Here is a 21838-nt window from a genome sequence, read left to right on the forward strand (position 1 = left end):
ATGGATGGCAAATAATGCACTATTATTTTTTTAAATCTTTATTTATTTATTGGATAGAGACAGTCAGAAATTGAGAGGGAAGGGGATGATTGAAGGAGAGAGACAGAGACACCTGTAGCCCTACTTCACCATTTGCAAAGCTCTCCCCCTGCCAAGTGGGGGGGGGTGGGCTCATACTTGGGTTCTTGTGCATTCTAACATGTGCGTTCAACTAGGTGTACCACCACCCAGCCCCAATAATGGATGATCCAAATGAATTTTTTTTTTTTTGTATTATCTTTTTGGATAGAGACAGCTAGAAATAGAGACAGGAGGGAGAGATAAAGAAGGAGAGACAGAGAGACACCTGAAGACCTGCTTCACCACTTGCAAATCTTCCCCCCTGTAGGTGGGGACTGGCGGTTCGAACCCAGGTCTTTGCACACTGAACATGTGCACTAACCAGGTGTGCCACTACCCAGCCCCTTCTTTTTCTCTTTATTTATTTTAATCAGAACACTGCTCAGCTCTGGCTGATGGTGGTACAGGGGGAGTAAACTACAGATCTTAGAGCCTCAAGCAGGACAGTCTCTTTGCATAATCACTATACTGTCTCTCCTTCCCCAGATGGAACTATTTTTCCAGTCCAAGGCAAAGGATATCAACACAGAAACAAAGGATGGCATGGTTTAGAAAGACAGGAAGGGATGGCATTTAGACACCATGTGGAGAGGTGTCTGAACTAGAGTAATGTAGAGAAGTGTAGAACGTACATACCTCCATTTTCCTCCTCACTGAAGAACCTTTCTTTGCAAGAGACTTGATATAACTCATTCTCTCTTTTACAGCAGAGTCCTTGAGGACTGTGTGAGTCGTTCAATAAAGTATTAAACACTTCAAAACCAATTTGATTGCCACACTGACCAAGTTGTACTGTTACTATTGACATACTGACCATCAAACTAGTCCCTCAAAAAACAATTAGTAACCTGTAATAGAAAAAAAAGATACTTTGAGAACCACATTACTAATAAGAACAACTAAAAATCCCATATGTTACTATCAAGTCAGAACATCAATAAAAACACAATTTAAGCAGCTGTGAGACAGCACAGTGGATAATCCATTGGAGTTTCAAGCATGAGATCTCCAGTACAGCATGTACTAGAGTGATGCTCTGGTGCTCTCTCTCTCTCTTTCATAAATAACACAAACACACCTATATATGTCATATGTGTATATGTTCTTACAGATGAAATAAAGCGGTTGTGTTGTCTAAGAAACTGATTGTCATTGCTCAACAATTTGTTTGGCTTCGTATGTTAACTCTCTTTTCAGTCACCAGGTTCCAGATGCCATCAGGATGCCGGCCAGGCTTCCCTGGATTGAAGACCCCACCAATGTGTCCTGGAGCTCCGCTTCCCCAGAGACCCACCCTACTAGGGAAAGAGAGAGACAGACTGGGAGTCAACGCCCATGTTCAGCGGGGAAGCAATTACAGAAGCCAGACCTTCCACCTTCTGCAACCCACAATGACCCTGGGTCCATGCTCCCAGAGGCACAGAGAATGGGAAAGCTATCAGGGGAGGGGGTAGGATATGGAGACTGGGTGGTGGGAATTGTGTGGAATTGTACCCCTCCTACCCTATGGTTTTGTTAATTAATCCTTTCTTAAATAAATAAAAAAAAAGGAACAAATATGCAAAATAAGTACAAAAACAAGTAGTGATTATCTAAACCAGTTCCATCCAAAAATGCATGTGAGTCACATAATGAGGTGAAAAATTTCCTAGATGATACATTTAAAAATTAAAAACAGATGAAATTAATTTGAATATATGTAACTGAATAAATTTTATTATTTTTAAAATGCAATGTTTTAAACATTACTAATAAAATGATTATTTTAACTTAAAAAAAAAAAAGAAACTGATTATCAAGGAAGTTATTCTCTTTGTGTGGCTTTAGAATTTAGGATTTACTATACCCAAATCTATTAGTACACAGCTCTACAATTTCCAAGTCATGATTTGTATTTATTTACTTATTATTATTTTTTTAAATTTTACTTATTCATTAATGAGAAAGATAGGAGAGGAGAGAGAAAGAACCAGGTATCACTCTGGTACACGTGCTGCCAGGGATTGAACTCAGGACCTCATGCTTGAGAGTCCAATGCTTTATCCACTCACTGTACCACCTCCTAGACCACTGATTTGTATTTATTATTCCCCCCCCCCTTTTTTTTGCCTCCAAGCTTATTGCTGGGGATCAGTGCCTGCACTATGAATCCACTGCTCCTGGATGCCATTTTTTTTCCATTTTTGTTGCCCTTGTTGTTGTTATTATTGTTATTTCTGTTATCATTGGATAAGACTAGAGAAATCGAGGGGAGGGGGGGAGAGAAAGACAGACACCTGCAGATCTGCTTTACCATTTGCGAAGTGACCCCCTGCAGGTGGGGTACTGGGGGTAGAAGCCAGGATCCTTATGCTGGTCCTGGCGCTTTGCATCATGTGTGCTTAACCCGCTGCACTGCTACCAAGCCCCCTATCTATTATTTTCCTAAATTTTTCATTTAAAAGTAAACAGACGTGGTGCAAAGTGCAAGGACCGGCATAAGGATCCTGGTTCGAGCCCCCAGTTCTCCACTTGCAGGGGAGTCGCTTCACAGGTAGTGAAGCAGGTCTGCAGGTGTCTATCTTTCTCTCCCCCTCTGTCTTCCCCTCCTCTCTCCATTTCTCTCTGTCCTATCCAACAATGACGACATCAATAATAACTACAACAATAAAACAACAAGGGCAACAAGAGAATAAAAAAATAAAAAAGTGGTCCAGGAGGCGGTGCAGTGGTAAAGCTTTGGACTCTCAAGCAAGAGGTCCCGAGTTCAATCCCCGGCAGCACATGTGCCAGAGTGATGTCTGGTTCTTTCTCTCTCCTTCTTTCTCATAAATAAATAAAATCTTTTAAAAAATAAATAAATAAAATAAAAAATAAAAAAAGCAAACAGAACAGGGACTGGATGGTTGAGCATACACCTTACCACGTACAAAGACTTAGGTTCAAGCCCCTGGTCTCCATCTGCAGGAAGCAAGCTTCACAAGTGGCGAAGCTGGGCTGCAGGTCTCTCTCTCCCATTCTCTAATTCCCCTCCTCTCTCAATTTCCCTCTGTCCTGTCAAAATATAAGGGGGAAAAAAACTGAACAGAACAAAATGAACCCTGAAGAAACTCGCTGCAGTGGTTAGGGAGGTAACACAATGGATAAAGCATTGAACTCCTGAGTTCAATACCCGGCAGCATGAGTTATATCTGTTTTTTTCTCTTCTCCTTTTAGCTTCCTCATACATAAATAAACAAAATCTTTAAAAGAGAGAAATTAGTTACATATACTACGCACCACATAATTTTTTTTTTTTTTTTACCAGGGGAGCGCGAACGCAGTCCCCCACTACCACAAATTATGCAGCTGAGTTTCCCACCTTTGGGGAAATCGCAGGGGTCAGCACATCCGGAGTGCAATGGATAAGCCTCGCCCTGGGAAAACCACCTTCGTGATCATGGTATCTTCCCTGCCAGGTAAGTGTACACCACAGAACTTCTAAGTTAGCTCAATAGTCAAACATTAAATAACTGATATTAATTCTGTCTCTTGTAAGTGATGACTTACTCTACGACTAGGTCGGCAAGAAAGACGAAGCTTAGAAAAAGGCCAGATACTCCACCTGCGGGAGGAAGCTTCAAGAGCGGTGAAGTATAGCTGCAGATCTATCTCCCTTCTCAATTTGTCTCTATGCAAAACAAACAAAACCAGAAGAAATGAAAGACAAGTTTTCACTACATATATGAGTAAAAGAGACTATTTATGAAAGAATTTACACCAGGCTTGGTAGCACTGGAAAACTGTGGTTTGTGAATCAGACTCAGTACTTAAAAAAAAAAAAAAAATTATTATCTTTATTTTTTCATTTGATAGACAGAGCCAGAAATTGAGAGGGAAGGGCATGACAGAGAGGAAGAGAGAGAGATACCTGCAACCCAGCTTCACTACTCGTGAAGCTTTCCCCCCTACAGGTGGGGACCAGGGGTTCGACCCTAGATCCTTCTGCATTGTAACATGTGCGCTAAGCCAGGTGCGCCACCACCCGGTCCCAGTACTTATTTTCAAACAACTGCAAAACAGTATTACTGTTGCTGTTTTTTTTTTTTTTTTTTTTTTTTTGCCTCCAGGGTTATTGCTAGGGCTCGGTGCCTGCACTAGGAATCCACTGCTCCTGGAGGCTAATTTTCCCATTTTGTTGCCCTTGTTGTGCTTGTTGTAGTTGTTATTGTTGTCATAGCTGTTGTTGTTGTTGGATAGGACAGAGGGAAATGGAGAGAGGAGGGGAAGACAGAGGAGAAAAAGACACCTCAGACCTGCTTCATTTCCTGTTAAGGGACTCCCCTGCAGGTGGGGAGCCAGGGGCTCGAACCGGGATCCTTAGGCCCGTCCTTGCGCTTTGCGCCATGCGCGCTTAACCCGCACTACCGCCCGACTCCCTACTGTTCCTATTTTATAGATAAGGAATCAAGCTCTCTGCGGTTATGAGATTACTGAAAAGCTACTAAACAAAACTAGCTAAGCCAAGTTTCCTTCTCACATCAATGCCAGCTCCCAGATTAACCACACTCACTGAAAGTCTCAGCACCAACCGTTTCAAGTTCTGTTGAAACTGAAGTCCAACCTTCTCAAATCGCGCATGCTCCTCATTTTCAACACCTAAGGGGGAAAAAAAAAAATCTACTGAGATGGAATGCGCATGTCCCACATAAGAAGTTTTGTTGTGCGCGCGCGTGTGTGAGCGCGCGCGTGCGTGTTTTTTCTCAGAAAGGTTAATTACGCATGTTCAATTTCATTTTATCCACTTTAGAGAAGGCACGCATGCTCACGGTCAATCAAAATCCTTAGATGGCAATGCGCATGCCTTAGTTACCTGGCTAAGCTTCAGTTGGTGCTCTGCGCATGTTTCTGCCAGTAATTGGTTGCGGGGGATAGTTCTACGCATGTTCATTGCCCACAGTTAGGCTTCACCTAACACTATACGCATGCTCCGGTGCTGAACTTGAGCAGCCAGTCTAGGGCCTAGGCGCAGACGCACTGAGCCCAAGCAGCCGGTGATGGCGGCAGCGGCTGGGGTGGCTGTGGCGGGTCCGGGCCCATGAGGCGACGACGGAAGCGGGACGCCTTTTACCCAGCGCTTGACTTCCGAGACAGGGAAGCTGAGGACATGGCAGGAGTGTTTGACATAGACCTGGACCAGCCGGAGGACGCGGGCTCTGAGGATGAGCTGGAGGAGGGGGTGAGGCCCGGGATCCCGGGGGGCCCGGGGTGACAGGGCCGGGGCGGCGGCGCGGGCCCAGGCAGCCCAGCGAGCCCCAGCGCGCGGGGACCCGGGGAGTCGCGTGTCGGCTTCCGGAGGGTCCGAGGCGCCGCGCGACCCGAGCAGCGGGGAGACCTGGCTCGAGGTGTGAGGCCACGCCGGGGTTCGCAGGTGCAAGTCGCGCCCCTGCTCCAGGTCTGCGCTGCGGGGAGCAGCCTGTTGGTGCGGGGAATGGAGAGTTGCGGATGGTCAGCTCCTAGGTCTGTTGCACTTGAGTGTGGCCGAGGCGTGAGTGCTGTTAGGGCGGGTCGGGTTGGGTTGGGGTTGGGGGCTGGGGGGGGGGGCGGAGACCGCGCTTTCTGCTGTCCCGTCAGTGCAGGTGAGGTGCGGACGGGTTTCCTTCAAGTGTTAAATTTTCAGACCTCCCGCGACCATCTCTCTTCTTGGCCTGTCACTTCTCCTAGGAAGCGCTCAGCTGTTAGAAGTGACAGCTGAAAACTTCTGACGGGAGTAGCGCTGTCGCTGCTGTTACAGCCACCAGGAGTTTTATTTCGGGAGCAAGGGGGGGGGGGGGGCGCTCCGCTGCATCTTCCAGGGTTTGTTTGTTTGCTCTTTTATTTGTTCCCTTTCAGTCTCCTTCCGTGTGACTTTATTATTATTATTAAAGCATATATCATGACACACGGCTTTTGTAGCTTACATCCCCTTGTCCCCCCTTCTCCCCCCCCCATGTCTACTTTTTTTTTTCCTCAGAATACTTAATGTAATTTTGAGGTGGAAAAAGCCCAGCGTCGACAGCTGTGATTTGATTTGCTGAAAATAAATTGCTTGAGCTGAGACTTGTGAGTGGTGGTGTGAGGGCTTTCCTTGCTGTAATTTAGGGTGCTAAATTTAGAATAGTTTTTCCTAATGCAAAGTTTTTGTTTGTTTTTCTTTTACTTTTTTTAATCTTTTAAAAATAATTTTAAAACAATATTAATGTTCCCTTTTTTTTTTTCATTGTTGTTGTGGTTCTTGTTGATGTCGTTGTTGGATAGGACAGAGAGAAATGGAGAGAGGAGGGGAAGACAGAGAGGGAGGAGAGAAAGACAGACACCTGCAGACCTGCTTCACCGCTTGTGAAGCGACTCCCCTGCAGGTGGGGAGCCGGGGACTCGAACCGGGATCCTTTCGCTGGTTCTCGCGCTTTGCGCCACGTGCGCTTAACCAACTCTGCGCTACCGCCTGACTCCCTCTTAAACTTTTTAAAAAATATATTTATTTATTTATACCCTTTTGTTGCCCTTGTTGATACTTTTTTCCTTTTGTTGCCCTTGATGACAACTTTTAAAAATTTTATTATTTTTTAAATAAATTATTTATTTGTTTTTGGATAGAGAGAGAGAGAAATTGAGAGAGAAGGGGGAGATAGAGAGGAAGAGAGACAGAGAGACACCTGCAGACCTGCTTCACCGCCTGTGAAGCAACTGCCCTCAGGTGGGGAGCCGGGGGCTCGAACCGGGATCCTAACCGGTCCTTCCTCTTTGCGCCACATGCGCTTAACCCGCAGCACTACCGCCAGACTCCCACTTTTTTTTTTTTTTTAACTAATACTGTCTTAGTAGTTTATCACTTTTTTTTTTTTTTTGCCTCCAGGGTTATTGCTGGGGCTCGGTACCCGCACTAAGAATCCACCGCTCCTGGAGGCCATTTTTTCTCTTTTGTTGCCCTTGTTGTCTATCGTTGTTGTTGTTAATATTATTGTTGTCGTTGTTGTTGGATAGGACAGAGAAATTGAGAGAGGAGGGGAAGACAGAGGGGGAGAGAGAGACACCTGCAGACCTGCTTCACCGTTTGTGAAGCAACTCCCCTGCAGGTAGGGAGCCAGGAGCTCGAACTGGGATCCTTACTCACGTTGGTCCTTGCGCTTCGTGCCACGTGCATTTAACCCGCTGGTCTACCACCCGGCCCCCAGTTTATTACATTTTATGAAATATTACTCTTTCGTTTTTCGGAGAAAAATATCCAAGTGTAAGTTAAGTTAAAAAATGGTTTTGTTACATTAAGTCACTGATTCTGGGAAAATGATCACTAGTCATAATGCCATGGTAATTTGGATTCTAAATTCAGTTGTCTAGGTGAGCACAAGACTGGTGTCTCTTGTGGTCTGGAAGGTGGCGCAATGGCTAAAGCGTTGGACTCTCAGGCATGAGGTCCTGAGTTCGATCCCGGCAGCACATATGCCAGAGTGATGTCTGGTTCTTTCTTCTTCTTCTTCTTTTTTTTTTTTTTAAGTGATTTATTTATTCATGAGAAAGATAGGAGAGAAAAAACCAGATATCACTCTGATACATGTGCTGCTGGGAATCGAACTCAGGACCTCATGGTTGAGAGTGCAATGCCTTATCCACTGCACCACCTCCCAGACCATGTGATTAAATTTTATTAATTAAATTTAAATTAAATTAAATTTTATTAAATTTAATAAAATTAAGAAAAAAAAAAGACTGGTGTCTCTCATATGTTAGCATCAGCTATTATACATAGGGGCTTAACTTTTTAAAAATTTATTAATTTTTAAAAATTTCTTTATTGGGGGATTAATGTTTTACAGTCGACAGTAAATACAATAGTTTGTACAAGCATGACATTTCTCAGTTTTCTACATAACAGTACAACCCCCACTAGGACCTCTGTCATCGTTTTCAAGGATGTGTACCCCCCCCACCAACCCCAGAGCCTTTTACTTTGGTGCAATACACCATTAACTTTTTAAAAAATTATCTTTATTTATTGGATAGAGACAGCCAGAAATGGAGAGGTAAGGGGGAGAATACAGGAAGAGAGAGAGAGAGAGACACCTGCAACACTGTTTCACCAGTGGCAAAGCTTTCCCCCTACAGGTGGGGACCCGGGGCTGGAACCAAGTCCTTGTGCACTGTAACGTGCACTCAACCAGGTGCACCACCATCAGGCCTTTCCCTCACCTATTTTTCCTCTTTTAGCAAGCAAGTAGTGCCATGATTGTTTAACCCTGAGTAGTAAAGCTCTGGGGACAACAACAATAACAAAAAAAATAACACCCCCCCCATAATAGTCTAAATTAAAATAATTTTTTTGGTTGGTATTGAGATGTATGCTTTAAAAAAATAAATATTTACTAATGAGAGAGAGAATTAAGGGGGAGAGAGAATTAGAGCATCACTTTGGCACGTGACGCTGGGGATCAAACTTGGGACCTGGTGCTTGTGAGTCCAACACTCTTAGCCACTGTTCCACCTTACCAGCTGTGAGATGTTTGCTTTTCAATTTGTTTGTGTATGGAACTCTGTGACACACTAGATTCATTTTGAAATAAATGTAGGACTTTAATTACCTACAGCAATTACATTGGATCCATATATAAGTGGCTTTGGAGCACAGCAGGGGAGAACACTGGGCAACAAGGGCCGTTTATAAGTTCTTCACCAATTGTGAGGCTAGAGGGATACTGCACTAGGGTGTGTGCCTTGCCATGGCTAAGGCTAGCTTCAACCCTTAATACTACATGGGAGATGCCAAGGCCCCAGAGGAAGCTCTGTGCTATGGTCTCTGTTTCTGTCTTTTAAAAATAATTTGCTAATGAGAGAGAGAACTAGAACATCATTCTGTCCCAAACTCAGGACCCCATGACAGTAGGTCTTGTGCTCTACTGCTGTGCCACCTCCCAGACTCCTTTCATTTTAATTTTTTTAAAAAGATTTTATTTGTGGGAGTCGGCGGTAGTGCAGTGGGTTAAGCACAGGTGGCGCAAAGTGCAAGGACCGGTGTAAAGATCCCAGTTCGAATCCTCGGCTCCCTACCTGCAGGGGAGTCGATTCACAGGTGGTGAAGTAGGTCTGCAGGTGTCTTTCTCTCCCCCTCTGTCTTTCCCTCCTCTCTCCATTTCTCTCTTTCCTATTTAATGACGACATCAATAACAACAACAATCATAACTACAACAATAAAACAACAAGGGCAACAAAAGAGAAAATAAATAAAAGATTTTATTTGTTTATGAGAAAGGAGGAGAGAGAAAGAGCCAGACACTGCTCTGGCACATGTGCTGCTGGGGATCGAACTCAGGACCTCATGATTGCGAGTCCAAAGCTTTATCATTGTGCCACCTTCTGGACTACCTCCTTTCATTTTTATATTTTGCTTTATCTTTCTATCTGAATGAAGCAGCCCAAGAGCAGTGACATCTTCTCTTAGGTGCTGGTGGTACTCCCATGTGGTGTGCCAGGGTTTGAACCTGGGCTGCACACATGGCAAAGCACCTGCCCTACTGGGTGATCTACCTTTTCAGATCCTGGTATGAGATTTTCCTAAAAGTATTTTTGGTTGAAAAATTAAAAAAATGAGTTGGGGTAGACAGCATAATGGTTATGCAGAGATTCATGCCTGAGGCTCCAAAGTCCCAGGTTCAATTCCCTATACCACCATAAAAGCAGTGCTCTGGGAAAAACAAACAAACAAACAAATAAAATCATGTCTCAAATGCTTCTGCTTCAGAAGATAACGGTAGGAAGTTGTAAGGACAGATGTTAATAGTAATACAAGCCTGACTGGCTCTGGAAATGAAATTTTAGCCAGGGGGCATTTCTTTCTAAAGTCATGATTCAGTGCTAAGTAGTCTGTGGTCTTTGATTTAGAATTAAGTAAAGCTACATTAAAGAAAAACTAGTAGTCATTTCATCACATTTAAGAAGTAGTCTTTTGTCTTTAAAGCATCATCAGTGATTATAGGAAGAACCAGAGACAAAAACCCTTTAAACCACTCTTTCCCCAAAAGCACAAAAGAAAATGTATCAAGTTGAACTGTTAGGTTTTCCTCCCTGTTACTATTTACTGCCTCATCCACTTGGCCTATATAGTATAATGATGAAACCTGCATCCCAGGTCTCAAACTTCATTCTAACACCTTTACACCTTCAGTAACTTATAGCTGAAAACTCATGTTTTTCTTTGTTTTATTGTTGGTGGTGACAGTGTTTGATTATCCATAGTATAAGAATTTGATTTGTTTTCGTATTGTTTTTGTCATCACTGGGGCTTCACCACTCTAGGCTAACTTTTTCAGGTAGAAAAAGAGAGGTAGGGGATAGGGGGGTGTCTTGCCTAGTTGAGCACAGATATTACAATGAACAAGGACCTGGGCTCTAGCCCCTGGTCTCCACTTATACAGGGAAAGCTTGTGAGTAGTGAAGCAGTGCTCCAGGTGTCTTTCTTGTCTCCCTCTCTTATCTTCTCTTACCTTCTTGATTTCTGGCTGTCTTTTTTTTTTTTTTTTTGTCCAGGGTTATTGCTGGGTTCGGTACCTGCACCATGAATCCACCGATCCTGGAGGCCATTTTTTCCCCCTTTTGTTGCCCTTGTTGTAGCCTCGTTGTAGTTACTATTATTACCATTGTTGATGTTGTTCGTTGTTCGATAGGACAGAGAGAAATGGAGAGAGGAGGGGAAGACAGGGGGAGAGAAAGACAGATACCTGCAGACCTGCTTCACCACCTGTGAAGCTACTCCCCTGCAGGTGGGGAACGGGGGGCTGGAACTATGATCCTTACGCTGGTCCTTGCACTTGGTGCCACATGTGCTTAACCCATTGTGCCACCGCTCGACCCCCGATTTCTGGCTGTCTTTATCCCCGTCTTGATTTCTAGTTGTCTATTCAATAAGTGAATAAAGGTAATTTAAAAAAGAGAAGAGAGGGGCAGGGGTCAGTTCTTTCTCTCCTGCTTTCTCATTAATTCATTAATAAATAAATTAAACCTAAGGGGTTGGGTTGTGGCACACCTGGTTGAGTGCACATGCTATAGTGCACAAGGACTGAGGTTCGAGCCCCCGGCCCCAACCTGCAGGGGGAAAGCTTTGCGAGTGGTGAAACAGGTCTCCAGGTGTCTGTCTCCCTTTCTAGCTTTCCTCTTCTTCTCAATTTCTGGCTGTCTCTATCAAATGAATAAATATAATAAAAAATTAAATTAAACCTAAAAAAAAGTAGGGGGGGAGAGGAAGAGATAGAGAGAAAAGGAAAGATACCACAGCACTGATCCTAGGGGCCAAACTTGAACCTGGGTCATGCACATGACAAAACAATTATAGTTTTGTATTAAGTTTTTTAGAGAAAGATGTGTTCATATAATTTTTTTTCTGCCTCCAGGATTATCGCTGGGGATCGGTGCCTGCACCATGAATCCACTGCTCCTGGAGACTACCTCCTCTCACTTTTGTTGTCCTTGTTGCACTTATTGCCGTTACTATTGTCATTGTTGTCATTATTGTTACTGTTGTTGGATAGGACAGAGAGAAATGGAGAGAGGAGGGGAAGACGGGGAGAAAGTTGCCTGCAGACCTGCTTCACTGCTTGTAAAGTGACTCCCTGCAGGTGGGGAACCGGTGGCTCAAACCAGGATACTTATGCCAGTTCTTGCGCTTCGTGCCATGTGCGCTTAACCCACTGTGCTACCACCTGGCCCCCCAGATAAATTTAAAAAATTATTTTTCAAGAAATATTGAGAAGTAAGGATATCAGGAAGTAGGGGCCAGGTGATGGTGTACCTGGTTGAGTGCACATGCTACAATGTGCAAGGACCCAGGTTGGAGCCACTAGCCCCCACCTGCAGGAGCAAAACTTTGCCAGTGGTGAAACAGTGTTACAGGTGTCTTTCTGTCTCTTCCTCTCTACCACTCCCTTCCTCCTTGATTTCTGGCTGTCTGTCCATTAAATAAATAAATTAAGGTAATACAAAATTTAAAAACAAAACTTTAAAAATATATATATATATATATTGGGAAGTGTTGGGAATTGAACCCAGATAGCATAATGGTCAAGTAAAGGACTCTTTTGCCAGAGACTCTGAGGTCCCAGGTTTAGTTCCCTGCGCAGGGCTCTTGTAACTCCATCCTAACACACAAAACAAACAAACAAAAACTAAGGGGGTTGGGAGATGGCTTATCTGGTAGAGCACACACTTTCTGATGCTCAAGGACTCAGGTTTGGGCTCCTGGCCACCACATGGGAGCATCATGCAAAGGAGAAGCAGTGCTATAGTGTCTCTATTTTCTTTTAACAGTTATTTTATTATCTTTATTTACTTATTGGATAGACAGCCAGAAATTGAGTGGGAGGGGGCGATAGGGAGAGACACAGTAACACTGCTCCACCACTTGTGAAGCTTCTACCCTTACAGCTGGGGACCAGGGCTTGAACTCAGGTACTTGCATACTGTAACACATATGCTCAACCATGTGCACTCAGCCCCTCTCTTCTTTTCTTTTTTTTTTTTTTGGTCTCCAGGGTTATCACTGGGGCTCCCGTGCCTGCACTACGAATCCACTACTTCTGGAGGCTATTTTTTCCCTTTTGTTGCCATTGTTGTTTATCGTTGTTGTGGTTATTATTATTATTGTTGTTATTGCTGTCATTGTTGCTGGATAGGACAGAGAGAGAAATAGAGGAGGGGAAGACGGAGGGAGAGAGAAAGACAGACACCTTCAGACCTGCTTCACTGCTTGTGAAGCGACCCCCCCCCCCCCCCCCCCCGCAGATGGGGAGCTGGGGGCTTGAACTGGGATCCTTACACTGGCCTGTGCACTTTGCACCATGTGCAGTTAACCCTCTATGCTACTGCCTGGCTCCCCCTTTTTTTAAGTCTCTCCCGATCTCTGCTGAGGATGGTGGAGTTACGCAGACAGAGACTATAGTGAAACTCTGTCAGCAAGGGAAAAAACTTTTAAGACCTGCAGCTCAGAAGGTTTTGTAAGCATGAGGTACCGAGTTCAGTACCCAGCACTGAATATGTCAGAGTGAGGCTCTGACTTGCTTTCTCCACCATTATAAAATAAGTAAATTGATAAATCTTCAAAATATTTTTTAATACTTATTTTCCCTTTTGTTGCCCTTGTTTTTTTATTGTTGTTGTAGTTGTTATTGATGTTGTTGTTGTTAGATAGGACAGAGAGAAGAGGGGAAGACAGGGGGGGAGAAAGATAGACATTTGCAGACCTGCCTGTGAAGTGACTCCTCTTCAGGTGGGGAGCCGGGGCTCAAGCCAGGGTTCGAACTGGGATCCTTATGCTGGTCCTTATGCTTCGTGCCACGTGCACTTAACCTGTAGCGCTACACCCGACTCCCTCAAAATATTTTTTTTAAATTTTTTTTTATATTTATTTTATTTATTTATTCCCTTTTGTTGCCCTTGTTGTTTTATTGTTGTAGTTATTATTGTTGTTGTCGTTGTTGGATAGGACAGAGAGAAATGGAGAGAGGAGGGGAAGACAGAGAGGAGGAGAGAAAGATAGACACCTGCAGACCTGCTTCACCGCCTGTGAAGCGACTCCCCTGCAGGTGGGGAGCCGGGGTTCGAACCGGGATCCTTATGCCGGTCTTTGTACTTCGCACCACCTGCGCTTAACCCGACTCCCAATATTTTTTAAATAGATTCTTTTTCATGGTCTAGGAGGTGGCGCAGTGGATAAAGCATTGGACTTTCAAGCATGAGGTCCTGAGTTCAATCCCTGGCAGCACATGCACCAGTGATGTCTCGTTCTCTCTTTCTCTCTTCCTACCTTTCTCATGAATAAATAAAAATCTTAAAAAAAAAAAAGATTCTTTTTCTTACGGTGCCAGGTAATGAACCTAGGGCTCTTGCACATACATATATGATACCGCTGAACAACACCCCCAGTCCAGCTTTCTTTTTTTTTTTTTTCTTGAGAGAGAATAGAGGAGAGACATACACCTCACCACTGCTGCACCATGCATGGAGCCCCCCCCCCCCCCCCAGCTATCTATAATGTTCCCATGTGGAGCCAGTGCTCAAACCCAAGACCTCACACATGGTACAACATGAGAACTCTCTCTCAACCCCCAGAGCCTATTTTCTAGTATGTGGTATTCTTTTGTATGAAGCACAGAAGAGTTCATAATCAGATTACATTCAGGAATACTCATTTTAAAGTTATTTATAATAGTGACAATTTCTGATGCCAAGTTAATCATATTTATATATATGTATATTTACAGAGTTGTACAATCATCACAGTTTAGTTTTAGAAAAATGTCACCTTAAAAAGAAACTTTGGATCCATTTACATCATTCCTCAGGGTTTGGAGATTGCTTACCTATGTGGTTGCTGGCCTTGCCAAACATGTGGCTAGGGTTCGAACCCCAGTAACATGTAGAAGTGCCATGGTGCCAGGGGAAATGCTTGTGCTGTAGTCTCTTTTGTGCCTCCAGGGTTATTGCTGGGTCTCGGTGCTTGCGCTACAACTTGCTTTACCACTTGTGAAGTGACCTCCCTTCAAGCTGGGGGCTCGAACCGCGATCCTAAAATCAGTCCTTGCGCTTTGCAACATGTGTGCTTAACCTGCTGCACTACTGCCCGGCCCCCTGTAGTGTCTCTCAAAAAAAGAAGATACCCAGGAGCAGTGAGTGCAGTGATAAGTATGCAGGAGGCTGTGATGTCACACATGAAAAAGTCACTCCTTATCACCATTCCTACTCCTAGACGACTAGTAGTCTACTCCTTTTTTTTTTCAGTAGTCTACTTCTCATCTCTGCCTTTTTCTAAAATTTTAAAAATTTATTCCCTTTTGTTGCCCTTGTTGTTTTCTCTTTACCTTTTTTTCTTTCATTTTTCTTTTTTCCAGAATACTGCTCAACTCTGGATTATGATGGTGCAGGGGATTGAACCTGGCTCTTTGCCTTTTTTTAAAAGATATATATATATTTTTTTTCTTATTTTTTTGCCTCTAGGGTTATTGCTGGGGTCGGTACCTCCACTACGAATCCTCTGCTCCTGGAGGCTGTTTTTTCCCTTTTGTTGTCCTTGTTATTTATCGTTATTATTGTTATTGCTGTCGTTGTTGGATAAGACAGAGAGAAACTGAGAGAGGAGGGAAAGAGAGAAGGGGATAAAAAGATACCTGCAGACCTGCTTCACCTACGACCACCCTGCAGGTGGGGAACTGGGGCTTGAGCTGGGATCCTTGTGCCGGTCTTTGCACTTTGCATCATGTGCATTTGACCCGCTGTGTTACCACCTGGCTCCCTTAAGTTTGCCTTTTTTCTGGATGTTCTATGTAAGCAATCATACAAAATTTGGCTTTTCATGTCTGGCTTCTTTCGTGTAGTGTAATGCTTTGAGGTTCTTATGTGTTGTAGCATGTATCAGCACTCATACCTTTTTAAAGCCAAAGATGTTCCATTGTATGTATCAGCTATCAACCATATTTACTTAGCAGCTGATGTCCACTGAAGTTGCTCTCTTTTTTTTTTTAAGCTATTGTGATTAATACTACTATAAACATTTATGTTCAACTATTTGTGGAACATTTTTTTAAAGATTTTATTTATTTATTAATGAGAAAGATAGGAGGAGAGAAAGAGCCAGACATCACTCTGGTGCATGTGCTACTGGGGATTGAACGTGGTACCTCATGCATGAGAGTCCAATACTTTATCTACTGTGCCACCTCCCGGACCACTGTGGAACTTTTTTTCAAACAGTTCTTTTATTTTGATAGAACAGAGATAATTTGAGAGAGGGGAGAGGGAGAGGGAGAGAGAGAGAGAGAGAGAGAGACACACACACACACACACACACACACACACCTTCATCACTTTTACAGATCAGGAAGCTTCCTCCTACAGTTGTGGACCTGGGGTTTAAACCTGGGTCCTTGTGCATAGTAACATATGAACTTAATCAGGTGTGCTACTACCCAGCCCCCACTGGAACACGATTTTCCATCTCCCTCCTTCTCTCTCTCTGCCTCTCTAAATTGTATTTTCTCTAGGTCAGATAACTAGGATTAAATTTTTTTTTAATTATCTATTTATTCATTGGATAGAGACAGCCAGAAATTGAGAAGGAAGGGGAAGATAGGGAGAGAAGCAGCCCTGCTTCACCACTCGCAAAGCTTTCCCCCTACAGGTGGGGATGGGGGGTTCGAACCCCGGTCCTTGCATACTGTAACATGTGCACTCAACCAGGTGCACCACTGCCCGGCCCTGGATTACTCTCTTATTTTCTTTTTTTTCTTTTTAATTTTATTTCTTTTTTTTTATTATTTTATTCTTTCCCTTTTGTTGCCCTTGTTTTATTGTTGTAGTTGTTGTTGTTACTGATGTCGTCGTTGTTGGACAGGACAGAGAGAAATGGAGAGAGGAGGGGAAGACAGAGGGGGAGAGAAAGACAGACACCTGCAGACCTGCTTCACTGTCTGGGAAGCGACTCCCCTGCAGGTGGGGAGCCAGGGGCTCGAACCGGGATCCTCACGCCGGTCCTTGTGCTTTGCGCCGCGTGCGCCTTAACCTGCTGCGCTACCGCCGACTCCCTACAACTTATTTTCTGAATCATGATGCTTATGTTTTCATCTTGAAGGCACAATGCCAAATAGTTTTCCAAAGTGGTGGTTCCATTTTATATTTCCATCAGCAGTGTATATGAGGGTTTCAAACTCTACATTGTGGTGATAGTTGTTATTTTTCTCTTATTATTTGATTTTTCAGTTCTATTTTACAGACTTAGTACATATGAAATGGCATCTCTGAATTTGGTTTGCATTGCATTTCCCTAGTAGCTAATGATATTGAAGGTTATTGTTCTTTTTTTTTTTTCCCCTTGCTGCCTGCACCACGAGTCCACTGCTCCTGGAGGCTTTTTTTTTTTTTCTTTCTTTACCCTTGTTTTTTTAATTGTTGTTATAGTTGTTATTATTATTGTTATCGTTGTTGGATAGGGTAGAGAGAAATGGAGAGAGGAGGGGAAAATAGAGAGGGAAGAGAAAGACGCCTGCAGACCTGCCTCACCACTTGTGAAGCGACCCCCCTGCAGGTGGGGAGCTGGGGCTGGAACCGGAATCCTTACACTGACCTTACACTGACCTTACACCGGAATCCTTACACTGACCGGTCCTTGCGCTTTGCACCATGTGCGCTTAACCAGCTGCGCTACCGCCCGACACCCTTGTTCTTTTTTTGAGATTTATTTATTTAATTATGACAGAGAAAGAGCCAGAACATCACTCTGACACATGCAGTTCTGGGAACTTGGTACCTCATATATGATAGTCCTTTATCCCCTTTGCTACTTCTGGGTTCACAAGGGTTTTTCCATGCTTTAATTTTATTTACTTATTTTTAAATATTTATTTTCCCTTTTTAATTGTTGTAATTATTATTGTTGTTGTTATTGATGTCGTTGGATAGGACAGAGAGAAATGGAGAGAGGAGGGGAAGACGGGGAGAGAAAGACACCTGTAGACCTGCTTCACTGCCTGTGAAGCGACTCCCCTGGGGGGGGGGGCAGGATCCTTCCGCCAGTCCTTGTGCTTTGCGCCACCTGCACTTAACCTGCTGCGCTACCACCGCACTCCCTTATTTATTTTAAAGATTTTATTTATTTATTTATTTATTTATTAATGAGAAAGATAGGAGAGAGAGAGAGAAAAAAAAAGGGTCACTCTGGTATATGTGCTGCTAGGGATTGAACTAGGGACCTCATGCTTGAGAGTCCAATGCTTTATCCACTGCTCCACCTCCCGGACCACCATGCTTTAATTTTATTGGCCTTCCCCCCCCCCCTTCTTTGGAGAAATAACTATTCAGACTCTAACCATTTTTAAATTGAGTTTATGTTTATTGTTGATTGTAGGAGTTCTTTATATAGTTTCAGTTTCACCTTTTTTTTTTTTTAAAGTTTCGATTATGAGAAGTACTTTTTTTTTTTTTTTTACCAGAGCGCTACTTAACTCTGGGTTATGGTGCTCCAGGGGATTGAAACTGGGACTTTGGAGCCTCAGGCATGAGTCTCTTTGCATAACCATTATGCTATCTACCCCTACCCCAGTTCTTTCTTTTTTTTTTTTTTAATTGCCTCTAGGGTTTATTGCTTGGGCTATAAATTCTTCGAGAGCCAGGAGTCCCTGCTCCTAGAGGCCATTTTTTACCGCCTTTTGTTGCCCTTGTTGTATCCTTGTTGTGGTTATTAATTTTCCCTCTGTTGCCCTTGTTGTTTTTCATTGTTGTAATTATTATTGTTATTGATGTCATCATTGTTGGATAGGACAGAGAAAAATGGAGAGAGAATAGGAGGACAGAGAGGGGGAGAGAAAAATAGACACCTGCAGACCTGCTTCACCGCTTGTGAAGCGACTCTACAGGTGGGGAGCCGGGGCCTCGAACCAGGATCCTTATGCTGGTCCTTGCGCTTCACTCATGTACACTTGACCCTCTGAGCTACTGCCCAACCCCCCCCATTTTTAAACAAAATTAATTTAAAAATTATTTATCTATTATTGGATAGAGAAAGAAATTGCTAGTGGAGGAGGAGTTAAAGAGTTAAAGATAGATACCTGCAGCCCTGCTTCATCACTTGTGAAGGTTTCCCCCTGCAGGTGGGGACCAGGGTCTTGAACCTGAGTCCTTGGCACACTGTAATGTGTGCACTTAACCAGGTGCACCACCTCATGGTCCTTATTTTGTAAATATTTTATTTATTAATTTTAATGAAAGAGACACAGAAAGAGTCATGTTAAATAGCATAATGGTTATGCAAAGACTCCTACCTACAGCCATGGTTTAAAAAAAATTTTTTTTGATAGGAGAGAGAAATTGAGAGGGGCAGGGAAGATAGGGAGAAAGAAAGACACCTGCAGATCTGCTTCACTGCTTGTGAAGCGACTCCTGGCAGGTGGGGAGTAGAGGGCTCTAACCAGGATCCTTATGCTTTGTACTATATGCACTTAACCTGGTGCACCACTGCCTGACCTCCTTGAAAGCCTTTTATTTTCACTTTCTTGGTAGTATCATGTGAAGCTAAGCCCCATGTCCCAGCTGGGGCCTTGTGCATGCAAGATTTCACTGCTTCTGGGCTTCTTTGTTATTCAAAAAGACAGAGGGAAAGACATCAGAGTACCAGACCTGCGTCCAGTACCATTGTACTCCCATATATGGAACCAGGTTTTGAATCAAGGCACTTGTAAGCCATAATTCTATCCCCAAAGTTAATTTTTTAAAAATTATTTTTTATATGAAAGAGATGAGAGTGCTGGTGTAATAAATCCATGCTTGGTGTGCTGCTTTGCCACATTTATGACTCAGGTTTGAGCCTGGCCCCCCAGCAGTGAAGGATGCTTTGGCGCTGTGGAGACAAGAGCACTGTTATTTATTTATTTATTTATTTAAAAAAAAATTTTTTTTAAAAAAAATATTTATTTTATTTATTTATTCCCTTTTGTTGCCCTTGTTGTTTTACTGTTGTAGTTATTATTGTTGTCGTTGTTGTTGGATAGGACAGAGAGAAATGGAGAGAGGAGGGGAAGACAGAGAGGAGGAGAGAAAGACAGACACCTGCAGACCTGCTTCACCGCCTGTGAAGCGACTCCCCTGCAGGTGGGGAGCCGGGGTTCGAACCGGGATCCTTATAGCGGTCCTTGTGCTTTGCGCCACCTGCGTTTAACCTGCTGCGCTACAGCCCGACTCCCCAAGAGTACTGTTATATTTATTAAATTTTTTTTATATTTATTTATTTTCCTTTTTGTTGCCCTTGTTTTTTATTGTTGTTATTGATATCATCGTTGTTAGATAGGACAGAGAAATAGAGGAGGGGAAGACAGAGGAGGGGAGAGAAAGATAGATACCTGCAGACCGGCTTCACCGCCTGTGAAGCGACTCCCCTGCAAGTGGGGAGCCAGGGGCTCGAACCGGGATCCTTACGCAGGTCTTTGCACTTTGCGCCATGTGTCCATAACCTTCAGAGCTAAAGAGCACTGTTATTATCTGTAATATAGCAGATCAAATCCAGGGCTTCAAACACAAAAGGCACAAGAGCAAAAAAAAAAAAAAAAAAAAAGAAAGAAAGAAATCAATATTTTTTCTTTTTTCTTCTATTTTTATTAATTTTTTTTTAGTGATTGTTTTTTAAAAATATTTTATTTATTTATGAGAAAGATAGGAGGAGAGAGAAAGAACCCGACGTCACTCTGGCACATGTGTTGCCGGGGATCGAACTTGGGACCTCATGCTTGAGAGTCCAAAGCTTTACCACTGCGCCACCTCCCGGACCACTGAATTTTTTTTTTTTTTTTTTTTTTAGTGATTTAATAATCATTGACAAGATTGTGGGATAAGAGGGGTGTGATTCATTCAATTCCCAGTGCCAGAGTTCCATATCCCCTCCCCTGCATTGGAAATTTCCCTATTTTTTTAAATGATTTTTTATATTTATCTATTTTCTCTTTTGTTGCTATTGTTTTTTATTGTTGTTGTAGTCATTATTGTTGTTATTGATGTTGTCATTGCTGGATATGACAGAAATGGAGAGAGGAGGGGAAGACAGAGAGGAGGAAAGAAAGACACCTGCAGACCTGCTTCAGTGCCTGTGAAGTGGTCCCCCCGCAGGTGGGGAGTCAGGGGCTTGACCCAGGATCCTTAAGCCGGCTGCACTACTGCCCGACTCCTTATTTATTTATTTTTTTGCTGGGGCTCAGTGCCTACACTATGAATCCACTGTTTCTGGAGGCTATTTTTCCCTTTTGTTGCCATTGTATTGTCGTTGTAGTTATTACTATTATTGTTTTGCTTTCATTGTTGAATAGGACAGAGAGAAATCGAGAGAGGAGGGGAACACAGAAGGTGAGAGAAAGACACTTGCAGATCTGCTTCACTGCTTGTGAAGCGACCCCCTTGCAGGTGGGGAGCCGGGAGCTTGAACTGGGATCCTTACGCTAGTCCTTGTGCTTTGCACCATGTGCGCTTAACCCACTGCACTACCACCTGACCCCAGGTTCCCAATTCTTTATCCCTCTGGCAGTATACACCAAAATTCTTTATGATGTGCAGAAGGTGGGAGATCTGGCTTCTGTAATTGCTTCTTTGCTGGACATGGGCATTGACAGGTAGATCCATACCCCTAGTCTGTTTCTATCTTTCCCTAGTGGGGTAGAAATCTTAATATTTTTTTAAATTGTACTGTGCACGAGAATGAACCTAGGGCCATATGTATGTGCAATACCATCGAGCTACCTTCTGACCCAGTTTTTACCATCTATATGTATTTTTTTCCCAAATATTTTATTTATTTTAAAAAGAAACACAGAGAAAGAGAGTGAGACCAGAGAACGGCTCCCGAAAGAGAGTGAGACCAGAGAACGGCTCCCGTTCTGTCTAGTGGTGGTACTGGGGATAAACCTGGGACATGAGCCTCAGGCATGAATGTTATTTGCATATCTATTTTGAATGTCATTTGCATATCCAGCTGTCTCTTCAACTCTCTATTTTTAAAAGATTTATTCATTAATCAATAACAGAACACTGGAGCATCACTCTGGTTCATGTGCTGCTGGGGATTAAATTCAGCACCCCATGCCTGAGTGTTCAATGCTTTATCCACTGCACCACCTCCTGGGCTGCTTATTCTTTATTTTTAAATAGAAAGGATGCCAAAGATACCAAAACACTGCTGCACCACATGTGGGGTTTCCCTAGCACTTTCACC

General features: G+C 43.3%; 2 protein-coding genes and 1 non-coding gene across 16 annotated transcripts in view; 1 reads left to right on the top strand and 2 right to left on the bottom strand.

Moving 5' to 3' along the window:
• TUBD1 (tubulin delta 1) overlaps positions 1–4917 on the bottom strand; it is a 30982-nt gene extending 26065 nt beyond the window's left edge. For 2 of the 10 annotated variants that reach the window (XM_060203868.1, XM_060203863.1), the window contains exons 1-3: positions 4671–4916; positions 3704–3769; positions 757–968 (exon numbers count right to left, since the gene is read on the bottom strand). Coding sequence is in view for 7 of the 10 variants with exons in the window: in XM_060203863.1 (XP_060059846.1) it covers positions 757–937 (181 nt within the window). In the remaining 3 variants the exon portion in view is untranslated. Of the gene's footprint in view, positions 1–756; positions 969–3648; positions 3770–4651 lie in introns of all 10 variants that reach the window. The other 8 variants (XM_060203864.1, XM_060203858.1, XM_060203859.1 and 5 more) reach the window with 8 other exon arrangements.
• On the bottom strand, positions 3404–3565 carry LOC132542147 (U1 spliceosomal RNA). Its single transcript, XR_009553274.1, has one exon. It is a non-coding gene; the product is annotated as a U1 spliceosomal RNA (small nuclear RNA).
• Positions 4918–5056: 139 nt separating the features above from the next.
• Positions 5057–21838, top strand: part of RPS6KB1 (ribosomal protein S6 kinase B1) — a 62739-nt gene continuing 45957 nt past the window's right edge. Inside the window, exon 1 of one of the 5 annotated variants that reach the window (XM_060203857.1) lies at positions 5057–5317. In XM_060203857.1, the coding sequence (XP_060059840.1) occupies positions 5177–5317 (141 nt within the window). In that variant the 5' untranslated portion in view covers positions 5057–5176. The remainder of the gene's footprint in view (positions 5318–21838) is intronic. The other 4 variants (XM_060203853.1, XM_060203854.1, XM_007533659.3 and 1 more) reach the window with 4 other exon arrangements.

This window comes from Erinaceus europaeus, chromosome 12 (genome assembly GCF_950295315.1).
Source record: "Erinaceus europaeus chromosome 12, mEriEur2.1, whole genome shotgun sequence".
Lineage (NCBI taxonomy): Eukaryota > Metazoa > Chordata > Mammalia > Eulipotyphla > Erinaceidae > Erinaceus > Erinaceus europaeus.